The following is a 23,321-nucleotide window of genomic DNA, read 5'->3' as shown; positions in this document are numbered from 1 at the left end:
CCCCAAGTCCCACGCTTGGAGCTCGTTTCTCCACTCAGCCTATATTTGACAAATTCAGTTAAATTATCTGTTGGTATCTTCCCAACCAGCTGTCAGCTTTACCACCTAAGTTAGAGGTTGTATTTTACTGAAATGCTTCATGGCAGTCAGGAAGAACACGAGCAGTAATACATAGCAGGCACAGCTTAAAATACAGCTAACAAAACATGCAGTGCAAACTGAAGGAGACAGTGCAGCTTGGGTAAGGCTCCAAAGCTGCAAAAAGAGTTCATAGCAAAAAGCCTCTGAAATTCTGTTTGCACCAGAGCTAGAAAGCCTTGATAGCAATTAAGTACAGCTCACATTTTGTTGGTACTCCGGGGTGGTAACGACGTCTGCTCTGAGCTATTAGCTCTGTTCAGAACTGAGTTTGCTTCATTTGGAATGACAAAACACCTACATTTCACTTAGGGCAATGGATTTGACTATTATGGAAGAAAAAGTGGAAGTGATAAGATGTGGTTGATGAACGTAATGATTTTTAGAACGCATTAATTAACGAGAGAGCTCACAAATGCCTGTTCTGAGCAGATGGAAAATCCTGGAAATTATCAGAGAGGTAATTGCACTGGTTATGGAAGCAGCAAAGAAGGGAAGAAGCTCCTGGAGGGAAGCTAGAGGGGAAAAGATCTGATAGGAAGGCTGCCAGTCTCACCTTAGTGATCAGGGCAGAAACCTCTCTGCTGAGAAAAGAGGGAAGGTGCAAAACAGAGGGGGAAATGTGTGTAACAAAGAGCCAGAACTTTGCCCAGGGGAGGTGCTGACTCCTCGCCTTCTTGGTTAAAAAAAAAAAAAAAAAAAGAAGGAAATGGCAACAGCTGCATTGCAGGAGTGAATTAACTGCTGCCACAGGAGAGGTGGCTCTGAGGAAAGCACAGCTATGGAAACCAGGGAGGACTAAGGATGGAGGCGAACTCAGCTCGATCGACTGCTGCTCAGTTGCTGCTCTCTGCTTGGCTCAGTCCTGGGTTAGGGCTCTGCGCTGTGGCGTCTGATCAACCTGTAACTTGTGCTGAATTGCAGCAGACCTGCAGCCTACAGGTAGTTTGCTGAGTTACTGGAGGGATGCTGTGCGAGAGAGAATATTGGAAGAGCCGCATGAGCCAGTTTCAAAATGCAAAATGCTGTTTGAAGCCACGAAGGCGAGGGGCATCACACCTGCTGGGGTGCTTACATCTGGGTCCTGTGGTTGCCTTACACCTAGGCATCCTAGGGACTACCCTTTGCTTTTTTGTTTGGCCCTGTGAACCTCTCCAATAAGTGTGTGTTGCTGTGTTTCAGAAGCAGAGCTCTACAACCCTTTGTCTATAATGTGCAGACTGTTAAATTCCAGAGAAACTTGGTAGTAGAAAAAAAGAACAGAGGAAGACTGAGTAATAAGACAAGATGGGAACTTGGATACCACAGTGCAGAGCAGCCTAATAGCACTGATAACAGATAAAATCAAATTACCTGAATCTAAGTGTATTTCACAATTAAAAATAATGTTTTTTTTTTTTTAATTAAAATAATTTCAGTGGGGGAGGAAGTAAAATACACAAATCATTAGCCAAGTTCTGTGCTCTCCCTCCGTAAATGCAAAGGCTGCCATTGAGAGCCCACTGTCACATTTCTATGAAATGCACTATGCAATAACCATTCGGTCACATTCCTTTGAATAATAACATGGTTCTGTCACTCTCAGGGTAGAGGTACACTGCTGTGCCTGCACAGGAATCATCAGGAAGAAGGATAAATTAATACATCAAGATCTAGATCTGAAAAAAAAAAATGCTGAAAGCGCTCTTTAATTTCCTGTGGCTTTGATGCATTTGACAGTGTATTTATTATGGCAGAGCATCCCCTTTCCTCTCCCTTACAGGTTGGGATGGTGGCGGAGCTGAAGGCGAGGGACTGAGCCAGTGCTCTAATACCAAAGGCAACGTGTCAGCAAACCCTCCTCCTTCCAACCTGAATTTCACCATAGGGCACGGTGGGGTTAATAGCAGAGCAGGTTACACTCGGAGCTGTTTGGAGAGGGAGGAGATGGGAACAGATTGCCAAGGCACAATTACACTAAATGAACTAAGCACAGACCACACCTGTGCCTGGGACCCTGCGCTCGCAATCCAGCCCTGATTGGCTCTCCAGAGACTTCCCGGAGGTAAAGTGTCAATTAGTGTAATGACCCTGGACTTTGTCCACTCCGTTCGCTCATTCTGAGCGTGGAATAATTTCATGTGCGCTGGGGGATCTCTTTTAGCAAACTCCTCACAACACCACCTGCTCACCCTCGCCGCCGCGCTCTCATTCTTCCAGTACTATTCCCAGCTCTCCTTCTGCAGGATTGTTGAGCTGGAATACAAAATGCAGCGTGCCCTGGAGGCAGCGAGATCTGCAGCCTTGCTCAGACAACAATACCCAAACACCTGTACAGATATCATCTTGTTTTGTTGTAGAGGATGTAGCAAGCCCTGCCTTTGCAGTCCAGACCTGCACATGCACTCGAGGAAAGGAGGGGACCGTGGTTCCCGAATAGGAGAGACTCCCGGCTCCATTAACTGATTACCATGAAGCAATTATCCTCATCTAACATGCAGATTAAAGGCACTCCTCTCTTGCAGATTTTGTCACCAAATGCACTTCGTTGATAGGGCTGCAGAGTTTGAACCCGCTGTACGCAGGCTTGACAAAGCACTGCATGCATGTTGGCTCTTGTTACGTGTTATGGAGCTGCTGAGCTCAATCTGAGCAAGACCTCAGCTCCTCAGACCAAGCGTTGTATTCCAGCAGGGAAATCAGCCCCAGCCTTGCTGTGCTTTGTGCTGAGGGCAGCTATGCTGTGTGTGCCCCAGGCTGCTGTCCTGCAGGCGCTGCAGCCTCACACCATGCTGGGGACCTGCTGCACCTCCAGCTGGGCAGCACAGCTCTGTGTTCAACCGAGCCATCTGATCACCATCTCTGGTGATCTTCCAGCACTGAGTGACACCTTACAGCACGTGGGGTCCGTCACTGCCATGTACTTCAGCACCGGGAAGGCAGCTGCAATCGGATACGTTTTAAGCCAGTATCAACAGGTTTAGCCAGCTTAAGAGCACGTTAAACCCCACTGAGGGGAGGTTTGTAGGTTAGCAGTGCAACTCGAAGCATAATCTATATGTGTTCTTTAGCTTTAGCAAGCTTTGTGCTTCTGTGAGAAGTACAAGACTTTTCTGTGTGCCAAGGGAAGTCGTTCAGCCAATGCTAAAGGCTCAAATATCCTAACATTGTAGGAGCTGCAGGGGAGAGCAGTTGAAAACCACCAGCATCTGAGGTCAGGCCAAGATTTCCTGTCCCTGCTGAGCAAGCTGAAACAGCCAGGAGTGTCCTGAGCATGGGAATTAAAGCAAGAAGATGGTTTAAATGGTGCAAACCTACTTTGCTACACTGCAGCACTCACATGTCTAAGACTGCTAATGAGTAACGATGCTGTGGATAAAAGCAGTATTTAAGATGATACCAAAAGGATTTATTTTTTTTTCCTTGGGACAGGACTGGCATATTTGGAGCAAAAAGCAGCAGTTGTGATAACATATTGTTTATCTTTCATCTCAACCACAGCTGTGTTTTTCAGTGGTCTGTCCAGATTATAGCTAATTTGGAATCATACGTATGAAAAGCCGCTTCGATGGATGAAATTGGGCTCTTTAGCACTTAAATATTTGTAAAGGCATAAAGAGCTTAGTTAGATAGCAGCAACATTTTGTCCTACAGGTCTGCTTCCACGAGATCTGGAATGCTGGGGAGATGACACAGGGATGTGATGGCCATAAACACGTTAGGAGAGCAGCAGCAGAAGGCATGAAGCGATTAGCTATCTGAATCACACGCACGCTGTGCAGCCCAGGGACCCACCCGTGCTTTAGGAGCACTCCCTGGCCACACGTGGCTTTGCTGCTTTGTCTCTCTGTGTGCAGGCTCTCCTCTGTGTGTGGGCATGAGTTTGCATGAAACGCTCTTGGCCTCTTTTAAAAACCTGCTTTGATATTTCCAGGCTCTCTGCTGCGCCGACAGCCCTCTGTGTTTGAAACCCAACTGGAGGACTCACAGATGAAATCTGGCTGAGCTGAAAGGCTGTTGTGCCACCGGGATGCAATGCTCACCAAGCCTGGAGTGTCCTCAGAGAGGGTGAAGCCATAGGGGGTGGCTGGTGGCATCCAGCCCTCTGCTTGCAGCCGTCTTTGGGGCTGCTGTGAGAGCTATGAGGGCTGCATGCACAGAGCAGCAGGCAAATTTGGGGGCTTCACCATTTCCACGTGGTCTGTGCAGACCATACAGCCAGGATACAGCTAGCAGGGCGTGAGAGCAACAGATTAGTTTGCTTGAGCTTGTCATTTCAAATTCCCTTCCGCTTCTCTATCAGCAGTGCTCAGGCCCATCCCCACAATCAGCTTCTCTCTGGACAGCTGCCGAGATGCGATATTTATAGGGTTTACTGGAAACTGTTGGCACATTGCTGGGCTTTGAAATGTGATTGTTTTTCAAAGTAGGAAATTAGCTGGAGTGTGGGGCTGGTGGCCAGCTTGGACTGCAAGCAAAGGGAGCCCGAGGTCAGCAGCAGGCAGCGTTGTTTCTTTTATCTTCAGAGCCAATTTGCCGCTCTCTGTTTTTTAAGTGACTCTTAAGGTGATGGACAAAATGAAATCATTGGGTGGTCATCCTCCACGTTAGAAACACTTGAAGTAGATTCTGAACCACTTAAACAAGTTCCTACTGGAGTAACAGTTGGGTAAGAATCTGGTAATTTATAGCGTCGTAGGAGGGCTTGGAGCCTGGTGGATGGGTCCCAGCTTGGAATAATGAAGCTGTAATGTTGCAAAATGAAGGAGGTATTCTTGTCTTGGACAAGTCACTCCTATTCTTCTCCATCTTCCTGTTTGCATAATATTAGTTCATTTTACTTAGCGATCGTGAAGTTTTACTGGCCAACAGTTGGTTGCAGTTGAATCCCTTAGCTTGAGAATGTTCTTGAAAACAAAGTACTGACATTGCTGTCACTTCCCTTCAGTGAATGCCTCCACGTGATGCACGTTCTGCAGAAAAGCTCTCAAAAGAGTGGAGGATGGGAACACTGGGAGCTGGGTGACCTCACATGTGACACCCTGGAAGGACAGCCTTGGCAAACTTGTTTATGTGCTAATGTACCTGGCAAGGTGTCTGTCCTGTGTTCTGGTCTCCCTAGATAACCACTTAAAGCACAGGCAGTCAGCCCCAGAAGCACCTTTCCTTTGCTAATGACATCCCCCTGGGAACCAACACAAGCTGGCAGCATCTCTGTCCAGCAGGTGAGGCACTGGGGCTGCTGGAAGCAGCAGCTGTTCGCGCTGAAGCCCTGTGCTGAGCTGCTCTGCTGGGAGCCACGTGCTGCTGTGCTGGGGAGCACACAGGGCTGTCTGCTGTCCCTGCCCCCCAGGCTGGGAATCAGACCTGCAGCCTCGTGCCCAGCCAGGATGGATTCTTTCAGCCCAGGCCCTTTCGTTCCCAATGGGCCTGCGGGTGTTTAGTGGTGGCTGCCTGTTTACACGCTCTTCTTTGCTGCAGCCCAGCATATGTCTTCTGGCATAGCTTAGCGATGCTTTAACAATGCTGTATGTCAAACCTGATATATTCAGGAAGCCCTACTGACAACTTCTGAATTTTTTTTACATTCTAGTTTTGCTAGTGATGAATACCAAGGAGTTATGAGGCAGATATCTGCTGTGGTGCAGCAGCACAAGGAGACCATGGTGCCAGGAGTGCCACAGCTCAACGTGTGCGACAAGGCTGTCATGGTGAGCAGTTAAAACATTTACAATTCCTTTGCTTAAAGTATCTTTTGTGAAGGCTTAAAAATGTCACTGAATGCTGGGAAGGGATAGGGAGGAAGGGAGGGCTGTTTGTTACCTGTGGGATGCAGCTGCACAGCACAGCTCGTACAGAGCCAGTTGGGTTATGTGTGCAAGGTCTGCCAGCGTGCTGTGATACACTGTGACTTCCTTCCTCAGAGATACCAAGGTATCTGTAAGTGCAGATGCTTCTCCTTTCAATCCCCTCTGCAGTTCTCAAAAGCCCTCTGTGTTTTGGGTGGTGGGACTGAGACGGTGGATCTTGTCAGATACTCAGATCACTGAACATCTTTGGTCCTATGTGGTCTCCTTCTAGTGCACACCTGTGCCTGTTTCTTCCAAAGTCCTTCTGCTCTGAAGCAGGCCAAACTGGTTTCCAGTTCTATTTTCTGTTTTGAATAGCATGTTGGAAAGTTACAGTTTGGCTTTCCTTCCAAACGCTGCTTGGAGTGTTGTGAACCTGAGAAATAAACGGGATGGTTCTTAGGAGATAAGGTTGTCAGACGACAAGAGGTTGTGTAATTTAAGGGGATGTGCCTGTATAGACTGACACAAAATAGCAACAGACAAAGTCTTCCTGACCCTGAAGTAACCTTATGAAGCATACAAAGCATACCTTGAGTACCTGCTGCTCAGGCTCTGTCTCCAGCCCGCCAGAGCAGTGCAGAGCTTGGAGCTGCCCCTCTCTCCTTAATAAGACAGCAAAGATCTTTTTTAGCAGTCACTACTTTTTATTTTTGGACGTTAAGCAGGAAAACGGTTTGAAGGACCATTGTTTCTGCATTGTTCTCTTTCATTATTCAACCTTGCCTTTAATAAACCCCGTCCTGTGCTCCTCCAGGATGTTCTGTGGGCTCAGGCGCTCTCCCCAGCATCTGGCTGCTCCCAGAGCCCTTCCCTGGGAAGAGTTTTCTTCTGTGCTTCCAGCTCCAAAACTGGTTCATAAAGTGCAGTCGTGGTGCTGTTTGCAGCTGCTCTGGTGCAATGTGTTCAGGTGCTGCAAAAGCAGTAACACTGTTTGTCAGCACACGGGGTCTTTGGGTTGCAAAGTGGAACAAGTGCTGGACTGGAGGTGCCTTACTTCACCCCATACCCCAGCCCTCTCTCTGGATCTGTGCTGCCTGAATATTTTCTTTGTTTCTTTGGATCTCTGGTCCCTCTACGGAGTGGTCAAGCATCTGAAATTTCCGATGGTGCGTTTTAAAATTGAGAAATGGATTTAGAAAAGGCATTAATTGTTTGTAAATGATCTAGAGCCCTTCATGCAGCCATTCCACCCAACTCCGCTCTGTGTTCTGCTCGACCTGCAGAGATAGCTGGTGTCTCACTGCCATCTGTTGTCAGCTGCATGGAATAGAAACCTGCTCTGGTATCTTTGATGGGGTTAAGCTTCTGTTTACCTCCACAGGAATTTAATCAGTTTAATGACTTGAAAAACTTAATGACATGAAAGGCAGTAGGTCAGAGCTGAGCTGAGCGTTAAGGGGTGACAGCAAGAATCTCCCATGGGTGGACTTGGAGAGTCAGGGAAAGAACACACCACTGTGTGTTTCTGAGGGCAGAGATCTGCCATTCACGTTGGCACAGACCCAAATTTTAAATGACACCAAAAAAAGCCCTGATATTGAAAGAACTCCCTCATCCAAACTCCTTCCTCTGTTAATCCCTTTGGAAGCTGAGGTTGGCAGTGGGATTCCTTTCTGACGTTGCTTCTGTGTTGTGTGCATGCTGGAGAAAGGTAGTTCAAGAAACATGAGAACAAGGGAGGAGAACAGTTTTGCTCTGCATGCATTGGTGTAGTTGGCTCATAAATACCTCCTAGTCCACTGTTCATGAATTTGTCCATCAGAATGCTCATTTAAAATACAGACATTTTTCTCTCTCACACCCTCAGCCTTCAAACACTGGCTCTTTTTACTTGCTTCCTTCATCAAGCACATGGGTATCGTAGTGCTGAGGATACCCTCAGCATACCCAGGAGCTCTTTTCTGGATCGTAGGAGAACTAGGAGTTCACCAACAGCTTGTGATCTGTGTGCTCCAAACTACTGCAGGTAAGGGAAGAAGTCACTACGAGTCCCAGCAGATTGCATTTACAGGAGAGACCACCGTATTCCAACAGAGGGAATCATCTGATGCATAAGGATTTGTACTCTTCCCTAAAGCCTTTCTGAATAGGATTTGGAGTTGGAAAATGGATGATCCCAGGAGCATCAGCTGCTAGAGTTGTGTTTTTCATGAGAGCATTGTTGTGAGAAGCAAAAGGGGTCCATTAGGATACAAGGCTCAGCAGATACTTTGTGTGAACGTCTAACTTCATTTTTTCTGTGTATTTTGTTTGTTTTTTTAACAGAATTGGTCTCCCCCAGGCTGCGAGAAGCTAGGGAAGTGCCTGAAACCACCCAAGTCTGATCCAAAGAAGTGCTTTTGGCCTCATTGATCTCTCCTGCAGCCTTCAGGAGCTGCCCAGCAAGCCCTCTAAACGCCTGGACACAGAGTTTACAATGCATCTCTTCTCATGTTGGCACTCCTGTTTACCCAGGAAGGGTGTGATGTATGTGTGATATCATCATTTGCTCTTCCAAAAGGGACAGTGTTTATATTGCTAGTGCTCAGGGTTTAGCCTGTCCTCATCTGTTGGTTTAGTTGTTTCCGTAAATGGTAAATTTTTCAGTGAGGACTGTTTTAACTGTGAAAGATCTTTGGACAACCACAGCTCTGCCATGAGCTCAGAAACACCACGGGTGCACCTTTCCTCTGGCTTCTTCCAGCTGACCTCTGGACTCACTGCTCGTGTGGATGCCCCAGCAGCAGCCATAGGAGACTGCTCAGGAAATGTACAGCCCTGCCCAAGCTGCTGCCCTTGTTTTGTTTGCATATAACTTGTTGTTTTAACATTTCATTTCCATTGTGAACTCTTTGGACACCGACTTGTTTTTGCCTGTTGTTCCTAAGCTTGCAAGTACTGGGTGCAGCCGTACGGCCCACACTGCTGCTGTGCATGCCTGAGTGCAAACAAGTGCTGCATTCTCTTCTCAACTAAGGCTCAGCACAGGCAGAATGCCCTGCATTTTTTTTCTTTCTGTAGCTGCAAACGCTCACCAGGTCACAGTGTAAAGAAATTTGCAGATAGTGTTCCTGTAAGAACTGCCTCATTGATGGTGCGCAGAGCGTTCTCGGGGAGCTGGGGCTCTGTTGTTCACTTGTGGGATTTTCTTTATTTCCAAAAATCTAGATCCAAATATGGTGTAAGTCACTCTTTTAGTCTCGTGACCTGGGCCCAACCAACTGCAGGCTCAGAAATGCCCATTTACATCACACGTTAACTCTTGACCCTGTTTCCAGCGTATGCTCTCCGAGGAATTCTCCTTGTGCAAACTCTCCCCAGCCTGGGTGTAGCACTTCTCTAAACAGAGTTCATGGTAAATGCAGATTCTTCGCATAATTTCACATTGTAAATTGCTCATCCCGTTTTGAGTCTGTTTTTCACTCCCCTCACTGTTGCTAATAAATGTCTCTCGAACAGAACCTCGCAAGGTTGTTGTGGAGCTGTAAGGGAATACTTGGAAGCAATGTAAGCTTGCTGTCTGCTTCCACCCCTCCCCTGTTTGATACAGGACACGTGGCCTCTCCACATGGCATTTTGCTGCCCTGAGAAGGATCAAGGTACTCCATAGGGCTGCTTCCTTCCCAGGCAAAGCTGGAGCTGGTTTGAGACATGCTGACAGCTTCTGTGTTAACTGCTGTGCTCTGCCTCCTGCAGACTTCTCAACTTGTTCTCCTTGCCCACCCTATAATCCCAAATGCTCTCATCCCCCCAATTCCTCTGTTTCGTGCTACCTGTAATCTCCACAGTAATTCCTAGCTGGAATCCAAGATGGATAATCCTCTAAGATCGTCATGAGCACAGTGCTTGATCAGCCCGTGGTGCTCCAGCCAACGCCAGACCCTCAGAACCTCCCTGCCTGCAGGCTGTGTGGCAGTCCCAGCATCCTACCTGCCCTAACCCAGAGCTGTGCCAGAAGTGTTCCCAGCCCAACGCTCCATTCTTATCACAAATAAAGATACCACCAGATGAGGGAGTCCGTCACCACAACCGCCCATAAGTTGCTGTCAACTCTCCAACAGCTGTGAGTGTCTGCTGCAAACTGCAACAGCTTCATCTCTGTGCACTGCCTATAAACAGATCCTGGGGCTGCAGCTCTGCTGGCTGCTCACCAGACACGCTGCCCAGCTCTCAGCCTTTGCACTGTGCACATGGTAAGCGTGCCAGCTGCTGGTAGCCATGCGCCCTGCCTGCCACTTCATTCTTTTCTCTCTTGCAGCTTGCAGTTTCGAAGACGGTGCTTTTTTCCTCCTCTGCATTACTTGCTTGGGCACGCCAGCCCGCTCTCAGCGCACTCAGTGTTTGGTTACTCAGCACACAAAGTCTTCATCCCTTACTGAAATAGTCCCTCGCTGCATAGATACTGGGTGTAAACTTTGCACTACAAAGCTGGCTGTTGGAAATGACCTGAAGTTTGTTTACTTAACTGCTTTGTGTTAGAAAAGATCAAGCTTCATATAAAGAAGCGACTGCTTTAAATAAGAATAGTTAGTTCTACAGCTGGACAGAATTTTAAATCAGTGACTTCCCCAAAGATGTACAGATTTTAATATTAAAGTGAAACGAGGTTATCAGTGAGGAGTGAGAGGGTTTGCCTGCACGCACCTGTGGAACGGCTGGCACCTTGGTTCGGGGCAGTCTCACAGCTCTGCCTCCTGGCTCACGGGGCTGGCTGGGCTTAAAAATAACTTGTTTTGTTTTCCTAGCATTATTTTTAACACGGATCAATTACCCAGCCCACACAGCTGCCCGGCGCAGTTTGGAGGCAGGGGTGTAAGTGAGCTGAGCACACGGCCGTGGGACGGACGCCGCCAGCCTGCAGCCCTTGTGCCCCTCGTGGTTCCCCCGATCCCTCTGACACCCTCTGCCCCGTGTGACAGCTGCCTGCTGCGGGGCTCCTGGCTTTGCAGGGGCTGCGTGCCGTAGCTGGGCAGGGAAAGGGGCCCGCTGGGATTTAGTGACCCACAGCAGGGCTGCTTCCCTGGGGGCTTCCTTCCTCGAGCTGCGAGCTGAAGGAGAGCTGGTGGCATTCTAAGGCTGCCTCTGTGTGATATTCCTGTCTTTATGTTTAAATACGTCTCCTAAATGCTGAAAGCTTAGTATCTGCTTGGGCTGAGAGTCCGAGGAATTCCTCTCCTGCCTTTAGTTTCCAATTAGCTGAGCCTCTTGAGTCTCCCTCCTCTGCCACAGAGGCTCTGTTATCGTCCCACCCTCCGTGCAGAGAAGCTTCTGAAATTGATGTAAGTAATAATCGTGGAGAAAGTCCTGCTGCATTCACAGTCTGCAGCTACAAAAATGGAGCCTGGCTTTAAAAGCCTGCAGTGACAAATGGATTATTTCGGTGGCAAATTAGTCTCCGTGGACCAACAATTTGGGGAGCTGAACACTGGAATTGGAATGCAGAAGATCAATTCCCAACACTTAGAGCCGAGGTTAATGCCCTGCAAACAGTACGGAGTGCAGTGATGGGAGATAAACGTGCCTCCGTGTTTCAAATGCCAAGCAGAGGAGCGCCGTGTTAGAAGCGAAAATGGAAAAGTTTGGAGCAGAACAAGAGAGAGAAAGAGCACGGATCTGCTGTTACGTGCTGTTTGGGACTGAGCTTTCATGCCAGTGCTGAGGGTGACAGTGTGCTTTTACTAAAGGAACTGGAGCTGACCCTGCTGAGAAGGGAGATGTTGAACTGGGGGCACCTGTGTGGTTCTGCAAGAAAGCAAAGCAGCTGTGATGAACAGCTGAAGGCCTGAGATGTCCTTCCACCAAGGACGTCTTTGCGGGCACAACATGAAGCCACTGCAGAAGAAAGACCTTTTTAAGGTGAGCATGGGTTCAGGTGGGGATTTGGGGTTGGAAACCAGCGCTGGGAGGCAGCGTGCTGTCTGCAAACACCCCAGAGAGCACTCAGACAGCTGGCTGAGCAGGGATCTGTGGCTGTCCTCAGCCTGGGGAGCCTGTAGGCTGCATGTACTGAGTGATTGACTGCTTCTTCCATAGCCAAGTAACTGTTTTGCAGTTCAAATGGCTCCTTTTCCACTTTTCTGAGCGGTTTTAATACTTGGGAATGCACTTCTGCTGTTGTTTTCTGGTTCTGTTTGATGCTTTCCATTTGCTATCAGAGCGCAGCACAGCGGTGTCCCTCCAATCAAACCCACAGTTTTTAAGTGTGGTTGTTGAGGGAAGAACTGAAATCTCATCTGAGGTTCCTTCTTTCTGTTGGAAAACATCTCCTTTAGACACAGAACAGACCCCATTTCTTGGTTTTCTTTAGATCCTGTGCCTCCACTTGGAGTCTTGCTGTTGCTCGAAGTCCAGTCTGAATTACATAAATACTAAATAAAGGTTCAGCCCTAGCCAAAAGCCTGTGCTCTATTAGAAGAGCAGAAACCTCTGCCATCCAGCTTACTGGGAACCAGCCCGGCAGCTGACACACAACTCTCTGCCTTCTTCCCTCCCAGAGCCACTTCACGCCCTCCTGGGTGTTAGGATACAGAGGCTGGTGGTGCGATTCCCCCCCAGAAGGGATGGGGCGGAATATTTGCCAGCAGCAAGGAACGCGTGCCAAATGCATTTGCTCTGGCTCCAAATCCCCCTCCTGCTTTGGCAGGGGGAGGGAAGGAGCTCTGTGTCCCCTCCGAGGGCCTGAGCTGGGGTCAGCTCAGAGCAGGATGCTCAGCAGGCAGCACCAGAGCGTGGTCCCTTGCTGCTGTTAGTGGGACACAGCGAGCTCACTGCTCGTAGCACCAATCCAGAGCCCAGGGAGCTGGCTGGGGAGCTGCATTCTTCCGCTGTTGAAATAAGATATTTCACATTTGTGGGGTTGTGTTTTTTTTCTTTTTTTTTTTTTTATTATTTTTATTTTTATTATTAAAAAAAAAAAAAAACACCAACTAGTTTAAAGTGCATGCGTTTCCAAAGCTGAAATTGAAACGAAGCGTTCCAGAGAATTTGGATGGAAATTTTAGTTCTCGTTTCCCCTTGTGGGGTATGTTGAAATTTTGGGCATTTTGTTCCACTTCACGCTGAAGTTTTAACATCCTGAACGGAACAGAAACTTCCACACTCAGCACAGCTCTCCTAATTGCCCGGTGAAGCTGATTAGAGTTAGTTCTGAAGCCTCCATCCAAACAGTTGCTGTGTTCTAACAACATCTCTCACATCAGGATCTTAAAGCACTTTGCAGGCACCGATCATCCACGCGTGGGAAAGAGGAGCAAAGGTGGTTTCCCCCTCCTGCAGTGCCGTCCAGGGAGGCAGATGTGGGGCTGCAGTCCCCCCTCCAGGCACGGAGCAGCCCAGCCCCCCCCGAGCTGCGAGCGGATGCTGACAGCTCCCCATGATGTGATATTCCAGAGCTGAAGTCCTTTGACATCACCGTTGGAAATTGGTTCTAGGAAAGTTCTTTTCGGATGGAAACTGCGGTAGGAGTCAGCACTGTTGTTTGAAAAGTTGAACAATTACAGGGAAACTCGTTTACTTCTGGACGTTAAAATCGGTCAGTGCAGCCCTCTGAAATGAGGGATTGATTAACGAGGTGCAGTGCTGACAAAAGCCTGGAGAAATGTTCTTAAACCCGAGCTGGCACGTTGCGTCATTTCTGGCAGCTGGAGGGTTGGTGTAACCTTCCGTAGGATCAGCGCAGGGCCTGGGAACCTCGTGCAGCTGCTGGAAAACCCCGCTGTCCTACGGGCTGTAACTGCAAAACCAGGTGAGGTGGAACCTGCAGTGTACGGTGGGATGGCACCGGGCAGGGCTGCCTGGCCACGGTCCCTTCCCATCTCCTGCTTATTTCCATGGGTAGGCAGAGCAATTCCGTCGCTTCCGTCCTCCAGGAAGAAGAGGAGCTGCCGGAACGGCTCACATCTGGTATTGTCGTTGGTGGGATGACAAAAGAGAAAAACCCTTCCAGTTGTTCTGCGGGAGCACGGGTGCAGCGCAGCGCCTGTTCCAGCACATGGCCGCGTGCCACATCTGTGTTTGCTTCGCTGGAACAGCTGTTAGGATTTTTCTGGTGCCAAGGAGATAATCTGACTTCAGGGAAAATCTTACTCTGCGAGGGAACGGTTGTGGAAGGAGGCACGCTGAGCTCCTGTGTGGGCTGCCCCTGGCAATGGAGCCTGGCGAGGAAGGGAGCAACCTCTGAGCTGACCTTCAGCTCGCCCCAGCCATCCAGCACACAGGTGGCTTCGGCCAGAGGGCCAACGAGACCCTACGGCCCCTACGGATGGGGAAGGAAGGAGGTGGAGCAGTGGAGGGTTCAGCCTGCAGCCTTCTAGAGGCTGTGCGTCGAGAGCTGGAAATGCAACAGCACGGGGTGTGAGGGATGCAGGCAGAACCCTCGCTGTGCAAGAGCCCCATCTGACAGCTGGAAGGTGCAGGGGCAGCTTTGTGTGCACAGCCAGGCTGCTGCATTCCCTGTCAGCAGCGGGCACCAGGCTTAGCTGGGGGTTTTGCATGCTGGAGCTGCCTTTGCTTCCAGTGGGCAGCTGTATCTGGGTGCATTTGGTGCAGATCCAGGTCACATCTGCTAATGGAAAAGGAGATCTGCAATCATTTGGCAGCGCATCTCCTGCCCACGATGGATTTTGCATGGGCAAATGGCAGTTCCCACACCAGGAGATGGAATTGAGGGATGTGCAGGAGCAGCACGGCTGCCTCACCAACCAGAACCACAGAATGGCCTGGGTTGAAAAGGAGCACGGTGATTAATTTCAACGCCCCCCCCGCTACGTGCAGGGTCACCAACCAGTAGATCAGACCACTGGTGCTCAGCTGGCCCAGGACCCAGGGCTCTCGGCTGTGTCCATCTGCTCTGATCATAACCCAAACGGCTTTAACAAACACAAGGTACGATTCCAGAGCTTCACAGCAGCCGATGGGAGACAGAAAAGCAGGAAATCGCGGAGCCCTTAGGAGCACGCTATCTGTGCAAGGCACTGGGCGGGGTGAAAGGGGTGGAAACGTTCCCCTGGGCACGGCACCTCTTTTCCCAAGCAGAGCTCCGCGCACTGCAGGGAGCGCAACCAGAGCAGCGCAGCGAGCAACGGGGCATCGCGCCTTGCCGTGCTGGAGCTCCGTGGACCGAAAGCTTCGTGCCCAGGGCTGGGACGGGGCTCCGGAGGTCGGGGCTCCGCGCACGCCGGTAGCGGAGCTCGGCGCAGCCGCGCAGTGCCGCGGAAGCTCCGCCCGCCGGGTGCCGTCCGGACGCGGTTGCGCAGTCGGTGCGCGGAGCGCCATGAGCGAAGGGCGGCTGCTGGCGGTGCGGGACCGCGTGCGGTCCTTCCCCGACTTCCCCGTGCCTGGAGTGCTGTTTCGGTGCGGGTTTGGAACGGGGGGATGGGGCTGAGGATGGAGCCGAGGAGCTGAGGGTGGGGATGGGGGTGGGAATGGGGATGGAGCCGAGGAAATGGGAATGAAGGAGGGGGTGGAGTAGGGAGACTGGGGACGGGGCAGGGAGCTGGGGTTGGGCGGGGAATGGGGATGGAGCCGAGGAGCTGGGGATGGAGCAGGGGGTGGGAATGGGGGGCTGGGGGAATGGAGATGGAGCTAGGGATGGGGCAGGGGATGGGGTATGGGGATGAGAATGGAACCAAGGAGCAGGGGGTGGGAGTGAGGCTGTGGATTGGGCTGAGATGGAGCAGGGGATGGGGTATGGGGGTAAGGATGGAGCCAAAGAGCTGGGAATGGAGCAGGGGATGGGAATGGGGCTGGGGAATGGAGATGGATCTGGGGATGGGGCGGGGAGCAAGAGATGGGGATGGAGCAGGGACGGAGAGGGGCAGGGGCTCCTCTGGCTGTGCCCCCTGGATATAATAGCAGCATCACCTGCACTCCTCGGTTGCTTGCTAACTGCTCTCCCTCTGTTTGCAGCGACATCAGCCCCCTGTTGAAGGACCCTGTAGCTTTCAAGGCTTTGATCGATCTTCTGGAAGATCACCTGAGGGCCTCCTTCCCCAAAATCGATGTCATTGCAGGTGGGTGTTCAGTCTCTGAGGCTGCTGCAGGGCGCTGTGTGCTCCCAGCTGCTAAGTGTGGGCAGACACCTTGCTAACGGGACAGGAAATACCATAGCCTTGGACATTGTCTGCTGGCCTGCATTGTACAGCAACAGCAGTATGGTGTTGTCCTTAACCAAGTGCTGTCCTTTCCCGAAATACTGGTTTGGGATGGGGCAGATGCCAATCAGGGCTACTTCAGTGCCAATTTTGTAATTCCATTGTTAAAAAGAGGCATTTGGTGAGCACTGAAGCCTGGTGTGCTGTGCCTGGGCAGCCCCGTGGCAGGGAGCCCCTGTTCCAGCATGTTTGCCTTCCCATGCAGCTTTTATCAAGCCAACTGAAACAGCCGTAGCAGTGATAATGCATTACAGCATTAAAGAGGCTGAGAATGAAAGTGCTGGGAAAGGAACTGCTGGGGCTGGGTGATAGCCCAGAGCTCAGAGTCTGGACAAAATCTCCAAGTGCCTGCTGATAACCTGCTGTGCAAAGTCCTTGGCTGCGTGGCTGCAGTGATAACTGGGGCTCAGCTGAGCTCAGCTCTGTGAAGGAGAGCTTGAGAGGAAACCCAGAGAGCTGCTGGGGATGGGGTGGGGGTCACTGATGGGTTGTGGGACACTGCACTGACATGTTTGGGTGGGCACAGGTATGCATTTAACCCTTGGGAATGGCCGTAAGGGCACGTTGCTCTTGCACTTGGGAGGATGAACACGGGGTGTCGATCCCAAACGGCTTGTCTGAGTGCTCTTGCTGCTTGCCCCCCCAGGTCTGGACTCCCGTGGCTTCCTCATAGGCCCCCCCCTGGCTCAGAGGCTGGGAGTTGGCTTCGTGCTGATCCGAAAGAAAGGGAAACTCCCCGGCCCCACCGAGTCCATCTCATACGCCCTGGAGTACGGCAAGGTGATGCCCAGTGGGGGAAGGGGTCAGCAGGCTGTGCTTGGGCTGCTGAGTGTTAGCAGGTTAGGAAGTGTTCCTCTGCAAGGTAGGGCTGCAGTGAAGATGCTCTTTCCACCCTGCAGGCTGAACTGGAAATCCAGAGCGATGCCGTGGAAGCGGGACAAAAAGTGGTCATTGTGGATGACTTGCTTGCAACTGGAGGTGAGAGAAGCAGGCGCTGGGGGGGTGTGGGTCACCCTGGTTTCCTCCAGGGGGAACCTTGAGAACGTTGTGCACGGAAACCACCATCCACGTCACATCCTGCAGTGCGGGACGTGGCAGTGGCACCGGTTGTTGCGTGTAAGGCGCTGTAGCAACTACACGTCATGCTGGAGTTCCCTGCATTGCTGCATGCTTTGTTTGGTGCTGCTCCTCGAGCAGGGATATCTCTGCTGAACCTCTCTCTGCATGCAGGTACGATGCGTGCAGCCTGCGAGCTGCTGGCGAGGCTGAAGGCTGACATCCTGGAGTGCCTGGTGGTCATTGAGCTGAAGAGCCTGAGGGGAGCAGCCAAGCTGGAGGCCATCCCCTTCCACTCCCTGCTGCAGTACGACTGAGGCTGCTGGCTGCTGCAGCACCTCTCAGGTTGCAGGTGGTGACTCTGGCTTGATGTCACGATGGGGTGGGCAGGGGGACCTGCACTGACTCCTGCACAAGAAGCTGTGGAAGCTGGAGTCCTGTTCATTTGCCAAAGCACAGATCAAAGCATGATCCTTTTTTTTTTTTTTGAGTTCATCTCTTTGGGGAGGGGGAGACCACGATGCCATTTTATAGGTGATGTGTTCTAGGCTACCAAAGCAGGGCAGGGTGCTCCATGGGGCCACAGGTCTCTCTGCCTGAAGGAGAGCTCCAAGCGGGTCCTGAGGAGCTCAGATGGGCGCAGTGCTGCTGTGCCTCCTGGTCTGAGCAGGGTTCAGGCTATAGCCCTGGGCTATCCCACCTCCCTGTCTTAGCAGGGGCTGAACTCACTGGTACAATAAACGTTGATTTATTTTTCTATTTTTTCTAAACCGTCTCAGCACTTTTCTTCCAGTAGCAGGAGCTGTTAATGACCCTCACGGCAGCACTGGGGGCTGCAGCCTGAGCCCCCCATTGCCACCCCGACCTTACAGGAGGCAGCGGCGACCACGTCCAGGCATCTCCAACCCACAGGTTGGAGGGGGAACACCTGGGCATTGTGAATTTCAGTGCTGGAGGAGCACCTTCCCAACGCGGAGCGTGGAGATGTGCTCACAGCCCTCATTGTGCCTACTTTTATCACCGTTTCCTAAAAAAAAAAAATAGAAAAAAAAAAAAAGCCACTCCAGTGCTGCTCAGCACTCCCCCAGGGAAACTTCTCCTGGATGCTGAGATCCCCAGGCTGAGCACACGCACACTTGGCACTGCTCACAGGCCCCCGCTGTGATGTAGAGAGGGGAAAATGAGTTCCACCCCACGGAGCTGTGGAAAGCAGCTGCACTCTGCGGAGGCGAGCGCTGGCCTTGCTGCTGCCAGGGCTGGCTGTGCGTGCAGCCAAGGGTGACATCAGGGAACCTGGGGACGGTGCTTTCTGCTTTCGCTTGATGCCATGACTCACAGTGGCAGCACTTTGGAGCTGCTACTTCCAGGCAGGAGGAAGCAGTGTGTGTGTGTGTGTGTGTTTGTGTGAGAGCAGTGAACGGGAGCTGCTCCCTGGGGAGGCACACATCCGCTGTGCTCAGCCTGGGGGAGCAGGGAGAGATGTCCTGTGTGCTGGGTTGAAGCCCTGCTGGGACCACGCTGCTCTCAGATGGGAATTTCCCCCCATCTCAGCCCTGCACACAGCACCTCGGTGCCACCCCTTCCATCAGAAAGCAGGATTCACCCAACCCAGGTGAGCAGCCCCACGTTGGGCAGCCCCTCCCCACCCTCACCCCTCTGCCCCGTGCCAGAGCCACGCCGGCCCCGCTGACAAGAGCTGCATTCAGCTCCGCAGAGCCCACGCTCACTTTTTCCAACGAGGCTTTCTGCAGTTGGACTCTGCCCCAGCCCTTCCCTGCGTGAGCGGCCGGGGCCCTTTGCCATGGAGCAGCACAGACAGCGGGAGGAACGGCGCTGGGTTCACAACGCGACTCAGCTCTACTTAAAACATTTAATATAAATGTGTTTTGACAAGTCCTGTCGTCGTTTCCAGCGAGTGCTGGAGATGTGCTTCCCTCCCTTAAAAACACAACCAGACCCAAACACCAAAAACAGCGCTTTGTAACTTCTCTCCCTCCTTCCTCCTTGCTCCCAGCGAACAGAAGAAGCCCCTGTGTCCATCCAGGGCATGGCACAAAGGAGGCTGGAAGCTCCAGATCTCACCCACGACCCTGGACTGCCTTCAGCCTTAGAGACAGCTGCAATCTGCAGGGACCCAACAGAAGAACTAACTCAATCGACACCCGCTTCGCTCCCAGAGCGCGGCCGGAGCTCGCTGCACTTGAGGAACAGAGAACTGCACAGGGGAAGCCCGGACTCCAGCAGGACTCAAAGGGCTTCTGCCTCCTTGGCCGCCTTCTCCAGCCTCTCGGTGACGAGGCTGAGGTCCACGTTCTTGTCCAGCTTGATGTAGGTGTCGGTGCGGAGGGCGTGGATTGTCACCCAGTCCGGCAGCAGCTCAGCCAGGAGCCGCAGGTGCTTCTCCATCTCCCCTGCAGGGATGGATGCAGACAACAGCTCAGCTCCCAGCCCGGCAAGGCTCGCCTCCGTGCCACCCGCAGCCCCACCACCCCCCTACCTGCTGCCATCTGGGTGGGGTAGCTGTCGGCCAGACGGACACACGCCAGCTCCAAGGGCAGCGCCGGCTTCTTCTCGGCCACAAAGACCCCACGCAGGATGCGGGCCATGGCCGGCAGTCTGCCCAGCACGGCCAGCCGCTCCTCCTGCCCCGCCGCCCGCGTCATCAGCGCCTGCAGCCGCCGGGCCTCCTTAGCGCGGATCTGGGGAGCAAGAAGAGGGGTCAGGCACAGGTGGGCCTCCCCCCCCCCGGGGCCACGGCCAGGATGGAATTACTGACCCGCTCCAGCAGCGCCTGGGACACCCCTTTGAGAGCGCTGGAGGTGCTGGCAGGGGACGCTGCTTTGGAAAGCGCCGGTTCCTCCGCACCGGCTTCAGCGCTTCTTAAGGCCAGGTTGGCAAGAGCTTTTTCCATCTGCTCATGTGGACGGAGGAGGGGTTGGGTTACAGCTGGGAGGAAGGAGAAGTTTCCCCTCCGCCGCCCCCCACCCCCGGGGCCACCCTGCAGCAGCCCAGTGCTCCCCACACGTGCATCAGATCCATCTGCGTGGGGCACGACCTCACCTCCAGCCCCAGGGGCAGCTCCTCCAGCCTCGTGCACACCGATGTTCAAGCGTGTGTCCCCATCTTACAGCACCGAGTTGACCCACACGGGAGCAGCCCTTCCCCACCCCTCCCCATACCCAGCGGGATGGCTGCTGTGGGGCAGTGGCCGGGTGCTCCCTGCTCACCTTAGTGCTCATTGTGCCCCGAGCTGCACTCAGCACCTCCTGTGCCGTGCTGATCCTGTCCTCTTGCGGTGGCCGTGGCAGCTCTGCTGGGCTGATGTCAGGCACCTCATCCACGTTGAAGCGGGGATGCCAGCGGGTCAGCTTGTCCTCCGGCACCTCCATGGGAGGGCTCAGCGCAGCCAGGAATGCCTGCAGCAGGGTGAGAATGTGGCAGCTGGCTTGGGCAAAGCCAGAACCGGGAGAAATCCCAGCAGCCACGCATTCCTCGCTCTCCATGCTGCATTACTGTCCTCCCACCCGCTCCTTCAGGGAGCGAGAACAGCCTGACAGAGGGCTGGGGCTCACCGCGTGGTGCTGCTTGACGATGTTCACCAGGCTGCGGTGGAACTCCTTCCTGCGCTCCAGCAGGCGTGATGCTGACAGGTGAGGGCGGCCACACAGCTGCTCATCTGCAGGGAGAGAGAACATCACTGCAGCATCACAGCAAAGACCTCAGGGTACAGCAGCAGAGCTGCAGGGCTGACCCACGCTCCGGTTGTTTCAGACCCAGCAGGTCCCAGCCCTGTGTACCTTCCCCCAGCACCGGCTCCAGTGTCAGCTGGTAATCAGACTTCTTCACGCCGCTGCTGTAGGTGGGGATGTTCTTCTCCTGGCGGAAGCGGTATGAGGTGGGGTACACCGCCTTGATCTGCCCCACGTGCCGCTCCTCAAACTGCCTGCAACGGCACCAGAGAGGTGGGGAATCCCAAGGGCTGATGCAGGGAAGCAGCCCCAGCCGCACGCCAGCATTGCCGCAGACTCACTTGCGCATCATGTCCTGCACGCCCTGCTTGACTTTGGCAAAGGTGATGGTCTCAGCACGGTTGAAGAGCATCCCAGCAATGGTGTCCACATTGCGGAACATCTCTGCCAGCACTTTGTACTTGTAGGGCAGTGTCAGCCCTGGTGGCGTGTCCTGTGCCAGGGCATGGAAGCGCTGGTATGCGGGGAGCCGTGAGCTACTGGGAATGGAGAGGGGTCACTGGGACAGCCCTGAGCCTGCAGGGCTGAGATGGGAGCAGCACACACCCAGGCTGGGGCAGGTCCCATCTGCTCCCTCCCATCCCAGCATCCCACACTGGTCCCAGCTCACAGCGCTCTGGGAATGGCAAACCCTCTGGGCTCAAGGCTTTGCTGATCTGTGGGACCCTGCTGCCAATCTCACCAAAACTGTAACACTGCATGGGTAGAGCAGCACTGTGGCCATCTCCCTCGTGGCAGCAACCCCTCAGTGCCCCACTTTCCTCCTTGGAGCTGCTTCTCACCTATTCTCTGCTGCTACCGGAGCCTCTGTCCTGGTGACCCCAGGCTGCCCCGTCCCACTTCCCGCTGCCTTGGCACGGAGCCGCAGCTCCAGGCCCCGCAGGCTCTGCAGGCGGCTCTGCAGCTCAGCGCCGACCCCAGCGGGGATGGGGGGCAGTTGGGTGGGGGGCTTCATCCTCATCCTCTGGAGACGGCTCTGCAGCGTGGCCAGCTCCTCCTGTGGGGTCAGGGACAGTTAATAAAGGGTGAAGGCACAAAGGGAAGCGATCAAGTGGAGACCCCGATATGGCACTAAGCCCATTGCCCCCATTCCCATACCTGCTCCAGGCACGATGTGGTCCCGCTGTCCTGCTCCGGGCTGGGGCTGCACATCCTGCTGGCTACGGAGGGCTCCAGTGGGCCCAGTGATGGGGGGCTGGCAGGCTGTGGATCAGCAGCACATAGGATTAGGGTGTGAAAGCTGGGACTGCTCATAGGTGTACGGGCATTCCTAACCAAATCAAACCCCGGGTCAGCTTCCCCCAACTGAACACCGGGACCCGATGCCGCAACCCCAAAGCGAGCACTGGGACCGACCCCCCCCCCCAAATCAAACACCCGGGACCCTTCCCACTCAAACACCAGGGATCGCCCCCAAATCAAACATCGGACACAGGACCGTGCCCCGCTTTCACGCCCGCCCCCCCAGCGCCCACCTCCGGTCCCGCATCCCGCGGCAGCTCCAGGCGCTTCCGCGCCGACTTCCCGCCCCGCTCCCCGCCGGGGGTCTCGGCTTCCATCTCCCGGCGGCTCCGTTTCCTGCCCGCCATCCGCGGCACCGCCGGGGCAGCGCTGCGGGTCGGGGTGCGCGGCGACGCGGGAGGCGGGGGAGCGCGGGCACCATCGTTCCGCGGCCCCGGAGGAGCGAGGAGGGCGGCCTTGAGACCGCGGGCGCCGTGCTTGGCGGGGAGGCTGACGGCGGCTTTGGTACGGCCGAAAAAGTCGGTGAGGCGGAGCTGCGCCATTCCCTGCGCGGGGTCCCGCCGAAGATTCCGGCACGGCACAGCGCGGCGCGGGCGCGCCAAACTTGCCGCGCTTGGCGGGAACTCGCGCGAACTGCGGCACCGCCTACCGGCGCGTCACGTGGGGCGGAATTGGCGCCACGGGGCTCTTAAAGGCGCCGCGCTCGTTTGGCTGCGTTGCTGCACGTGGGGGGCGGGTGGGGCTACGCTTTCGGTTTGGGATGGGGGGGGCTCCGAGCTGGGGGGAGCAGAGCACGCAGCTCCCGGAGGAGGTTGCTTCTTATATCCGTTCTTCCTAACCTGGGCTTGCAGCGAGGGCTGCGGGGTGGCTGCGAGGTCTGCACAGTGCGGGATGCAGTTTGGGCTCTGGGCAGAGGGATTTCAGCCCACCTCCTTCCCCTTCAGGCGGTTTGAGCAGGAGGACGCAGCCGAGCTCCCAAAGCAGCGCGCGGTGCAGAGGCTGCGGGGTGCCCACCTGCACGGCCACGCATTAATGGCGCTGCCCGGATGCGGGTGTAGCACGCTTTGCCTGGAAAGCGCCTGGTCGGGCACTCAGGCCGCGCCCGCAGCGCATTACGGGACCGCGTTGCACTCCGCGTGACTCTGAAAGCCGGAGCGGGGCACTCAGGGCTGGAC

General features: G+C 53.8%; 3 protein-coding genes across 5 annotated transcripts in view; 2 read left to right on the top strand and 1 right to left on the bottom strand.

Annotated features, from left to right (window-relative positions):
* Window positions 1–9,409, top strand: part of GALNS (galactosamine (N-acetyl)-6-sulfatase) — a 43,406-nt gene extending 33,997 nt beyond the window's left edge. For both annotated transcript variants that reach the window (XM_085234752.1, XM_085234751.1), the window contains 2 exons: window positions 5,711–5,828; window positions 8,235–9,409. In XM_085234752.1, coding sequence (XP_085090878.1) covers window positions 5,711–5,828; window positions 8,235–8,321 — 205 coding nt within the window. In that variant the 3' untranslated portion in view covers window positions 8,322–9,409. The remainder of the gene's footprint in view (window positions 1–5,710; window positions 5,829–8,234) is intronic.
* A 4,428-nt stretch (window positions 9,410–13,837) lies between these two features.
* Window positions 13,838–17,925, top strand: APRT (adenine phosphoribosyltransferase). The gene is made up of 5 exons (XM_085234753.1): window positions 13,838–15,299; window positions 15,855–15,958; window positions 16,746–16,879; window positions 16,999–17,077; window positions 17,330–17,925. The coding sequence occupies exons 1-5, from the start codon at window positions 14,860–14,862 to the stop codon at window positions 17,470–17,472; spliced, it is 900 nt and encodes a 299-aa protein (XP_085090879.1). The 5' UTR covers window positions 13,838–14,859; the 3' UTR covers window positions 17,473–17,925.
* A 1,086-nt stretch (window positions 17,926–19,011) lies between these two features.
* On the bottom strand, window positions 19,012–22,799 carry CDT1 (chromatin licensing and DNA replication factor 1). Of its 2 annotated transcripts, none has more exons than XM_085234677.1 (10): window positions 22,380–22,799; window positions 22,003–22,107; window positions 21,687–21,901; window positions 21,186–21,383; window positions 20,953–21,098; window positions 20,728–20,831; window positions 20,383–20,571; window positions 19,932–20,066; window positions 19,653–19,854; window positions 19,012–19,566 (listed from the first exon to the last, which is right to left on the bottom strand). In XM_085234677.1, exons 1-10 carry the CDS (start codon window positions 22,686–22,688, stop codon window positions 19,403–19,405), a joined length of 1,767 nt encoding a protein of 588 aa, XP_085090803.1. In that variant the 5' UTR covers window positions 22,689–22,799; the 3' UTR covers window positions 19,012–19,402. The 2 variants fall into 2 exon arrangements, with proteins under 2 accessions (XP_085090803.1, XP_085090804.1); XM_085234678.1 differs by having other exon boundaries at window positions 21,186–21,380.
* Between the last annotated feature and the right edge of the window lie 522 nt (window positions 22,800–23,321).

This window comes from Meleagris gallopavo, chromosome 13, assembly GCF_905368555.1.
Source record: "Meleagris gallopavo chromosome 13, MGAL_WU_HG_1.1, whole genome shotgun sequence".
Taxonomy (NCBI): Eukaryota; Metazoa; Chordata; class Aves; order Galliformes; family Phasianidae; genus Meleagris; species Meleagris gallopavo.
This window is presented reverse-complemented; position numbering and strand designations above follow the sequence as displayed.

Excerpts from the sequence above, each read along its gene's own strand:
- APRT (XM_085234753.1), top strand. The coding sequence starts at position 14,860 with ATGGGAGACAGAAAAGCAGGAAATCGCGGAGCCCTTAGGAGCACGCTA. Across the intron at positions 15,959-16,745 it reads CAAAATCGATGTCATTGCAG|GTCTGGACTCCCGTGGCTTC; the intron begins GTGGGTGTTCAG and ends TTGCCCCCCCAG. Across the intron at positions 16,880-16,998 it reads ACGCCCTGGAGTACGGCAAG|GCTGAACTGGAAATCCAGAG; the intron begins GTGATGCCCAGT and ends TCCACCCTGCAG.
- CDT1 (XM_085234677.1), bottom strand. The coding sequence starts at position 22,688 with ATGGCGCAGCTCCGCCTCACCGACTTTTTCGGCCGTACCAAAGCCGCC. Across the intron at positions 21,384-21,686 it reads CCGGTAGCAGCAGAGAATAG|TAGCTCACGGCTCCCCGCAT; the intron begins GTGAGAAGCAGC and ends CTCCATTCCCAG. Across the intron at positions 19,567-19,652 it reads CCCCACCCAGATGGCAGCAG|GGGAGATGGAGAAGCACCTG; the intron begins GTAGGGGGGTGG and ends CCATCCCTGCAG.